This window comes from Limulus polyphemus, unplaced genomic scaffold (assembly GCF_000517525.1).
Source record: "Limulus polyphemus unplaced genomic scaffold, Limulus_polyphemus-2.1.2 Scaffold258, whole genome shotgun sequence".
Taxonomy (NCBI): domain Eukaryota; kingdom Metazoa; phylum Arthropoda; class Merostomata; order Xiphosura; family Limulidae; genus Limulus; species Limulus polyphemus.
Window position 1 is genome coordinate 265625 of NW_013665868.1, and position 3578 is coordinate 269202.

General features: G+C 34.9%; 1 protein-coding gene across 2 annotated transcripts in view; it reads right to left on the bottom strand.

Annotated features, from left to right (window-relative positions):
* LOC106478879 (adenylate cyclase type 5-like) overlaps positions 1-3578 on the bottom strand; it is a 64179-nt gene that overhangs the window by 29617 nt on the left and 30984 nt on the right. For both annotated transcript variants that reach the window (XM_022382572.1, XM_022382571.1), the window contains exon 8: positions 455-583. In XM_022382572.1, the coding sequence (XP_022238280.1) occupies positions 455-583 (129 nt within the window). The remainder of the gene's footprint in view (positions 1-454; positions 584-3578) is intronic.

A 3578-nucleotide genomic window follows, 5' to 3' on the forward strand; every position in this document is an offset into this window, starting at 1 on the left:
TTTTTTTTTTTTTTTGGTACGTGGGCTATTTTACTTGTTACCTCTGTAGCATAAGAAACATGAAATGTCGCGTCTGTTGAGAAGATATAACTTGTTTCTCACTGATCGAAGAGTACGTGTTAGATCAGGTCGACTCTTAATAGTAGTCGACTTTAGGTATTAGTGTTCATAATGGCATTAATATTTGATAGATCGTCAAACTTAGTTTGGTATTAGTGGAAGGGCTTCAGGGTCGGTGCTCCCCAAGCTCAAAAGGGGGCCTCAAATGACAGTTTCTGCAAAAAATTGTAGTCAAGCCGGTTTAGCACACATACCCAAATTACGCCATAATGTAGGGCCACAAGCGAGATCAATCTCCTTCGTTATCAAAGTGTTTTGTAAAATTATGCTCCTGATTAATGCCTTATGATTAAGAAGTTTAACAAAATCTACAGAAACTTACAAAAAAACTTACCAATGGAACCACACATACAGTAAACAAAATAACTAGTACAACCAAGGTCACAGCTTGGCTGTGCTTCCGGCTTGCAGATATGTCACTAGTAAGCCTTCTTATCAAAGCTGGTATCTTGCGAGTTGTTGTCTACGGAAGAAAAAATGGAAAGAAACACAACATTATGCTCTTTGCGTTATCATTTTTTATTTTACGCTTGTTAGTAGCCATGACAACGAACATAATGAATTTGAAAATTATTATTTTTCTCTTGACTGGTGATGACATTTGTACATCACATTAATTCATAATCAATAACAAATCCCACGGCAAAATCAGTTATACACAGAAAGGAAAAAATTAAATAAAACTGCCTGTGTATAATTTAATCATGTTGAAAAAAATATTTCACTGGTTATTGTAAAGTAAATAAATATACAAAAGGCGAACTTGCTTCTCGATTTCTGTATAGTAAAAACACAAGACTAATATAAGATTGATATTCCACGTTGATTTGGAACTAAATACTAATTTGAAAAATATACGCATTTGTATTCTCTCTATCCACTAAATACAGCAAATAAAAGAAATGTACCTGAACCAATAGTTATTCATTTTATTATTTTACATTAATATTTAATTGTTTAATTTGATAAACCGTTGTATAATGGATCATAAATACCCTCGGAACCAAAGAAAAAAAGATTGTTTGTTTGCATTTATGCACAAAGCTACACAATGGGCTATCTGTGCTCTGCCCACCACAGGTATGTAAACCCGGTTTCTAGCGTTGTAAGTACACAGACATACCACTGTGCCGGCGAAAAAAAAAGAAGTTAGCTAAAAACATGAATGAAGATTTCGCTAGAAATCCATGTATTACACTGTAACATGTAAGTTGATAGTCTATATTGTGCTGCCATCTGTCAATTACTTTTTCAATAATTTAAACGTGATGAAATCATAGGTCAGACTACATTCGACTCCTCGAAATGTTTTTAATTGCACAGTTCTTCATTAAAGTTGTTTTGGTTTTAATAACGGATTTTTCCATAATTCAGATACACAGATTTTGAAATTAATATTCATTTTTTATCTATCACGTAAGGACTTTTTACAAATCGGGAAGAAAGAAAAAACAGTTACTTGGATCAAATTAATATTTCGTTTACCACAATGAACATTTTTTATTATTATATTTGTTAATAAAAATACAAACAAACTGGAGAAAAGAGAAGAACATTGATATTAAACGAATATACATCCTCATTCATCCTGATTTTTTTGTGTGAATTCTACGTCTTTTAGTCTCAAAACTTCGTGTTGTGGTCTTTCTTTTATGTATTGCGTCTGGAGCATGTTTCAATGACCAACAGTAATCATCCATCATGCTGATGTTCCACCTTCCCTGATACCTTCTCTCAATGTCCCTGATGTGTTGATGAAACCTTTCTCCTTGTTCATCGATAATGACACCGAGATTTTCAGGGAAATAGTCAATATGTGAGTGTAAGAAATGAACTTTCAAGCTCATATTACAAACCAACTCTTTGAATTTATCGAGCATATTATTGACAATATTTTCATAATCGTCATTGTTGTTTCCTAAAAAGTTTTCAATAACATCTTTAAAGGCAATCCACGCTTCATTTTCAACTTTCCTCATTGTCCTTTCGAACTGTTCATCCGAAGTCAGTTTCCTAATCTGAAGCCCAACAAAAATCACTTCTTTAAGTTTCGCTTCTGAAAGAGCTGGGAATTGCCCATATAGATACTTGAGCAGTCGCCATCTTTGTCTAAGACCTTTACAAACTGCTTCATCAACTCCAGTTTTATGTGAAGTAGAGGTAAAAAGACTTTCTTTTTGTCAACCAAACTTTCACGTTCAATGTTTTTCGATCCTGGTATCAGGCTGACTCTGCGTGGCCATTACTCCTTTGTCCACTGCTGATTTCATGCTCTGCTGTCCCATTCACACACAAAAAAAAACATGGAAACTTTGTATAACCGTATAGTTGACCCAACAACATACAAAGGACTTTTAAGTCTCCACAAAGTAGTCAACCACGTTCTTTGTACTTGACCTTATTAAGAAGAAGCTTGAGATTTTCATACGTTTCCTTCAAGTGAACCGAATGAGCAATAGGAACAGATGCATATATGTTACCATTGTGAAGGAGAACACCTTTTAGACTTCTTTTGGAGGTATCAACGAGCAATCGCCACTCACTTGGTTCATAGACTGCCACGCCTAGCATTGGTATTAATTCAGCAATATTGTTGCGATAAACAAGTGAACCTTCTTGCGAAAAGTATGGTATGAACTCTTTCTCACGATTTATGTACCAGTAAAATGATGTCCCTGGAGAAAGTAAGTTCTTAGCCCGAAGTTTGGACCCCAAGATCTCTGAAGAATCCTTTAGAAGGCCCAAATCTCTCACCAAATCATTAAGTTCACCTTGTGTGAAAAGTTGTGGTTCACCAAACGTCTCAAGTTGAAACAATCCCTATCATCATTTCTATTGACATCAGAATCAGATGAAACTGTATCAAGAGCCTCCGGTGGAGTAGGTACAGGTAGCAACAGGTTTTATAGCAGATTGAAGGTTCTGATAAGAAATTTCCTTTTTATTTCAAGTGTTGTAGCCTTGCACGTTACATGAGCAAAAATAGCAGTCATCTCTGTGGTTTCTAGGCTCACACCAGACCATTGGAATTCCAAACGGCAAATGGTACAAACTTTGTACGGAGCCCATAGTTGGTCTTGGTCCCCAAGTTTTATTCCAAAATACGTGCAATACATTTTTTTGACGAACTCTGTAATGTTTTGCTTTTGCTTCTTTAGATCTAAATTTACCACAAATAATAAAAGAATATGTTTGGGACATTTACACAACCTCTTGTTGCCATTGCGACAAATAAATCATATTGAAAAGAAAAAAATAATGTCAAAGTGCATACATAAACATATACCGTCCAGAAATGACACCTCATGTTTCTCGTGGGTTCTAGAACGATCGATAAGACTGTAGAGAAATCTATAGTCAGTGGTTGTCAACATCTTAAGCATAACAAAATGTGACCCGATTTCAATTAAAATGATTCAGTTATGTAAAAGTACATATGACGTTTTGTTGAAAAATCT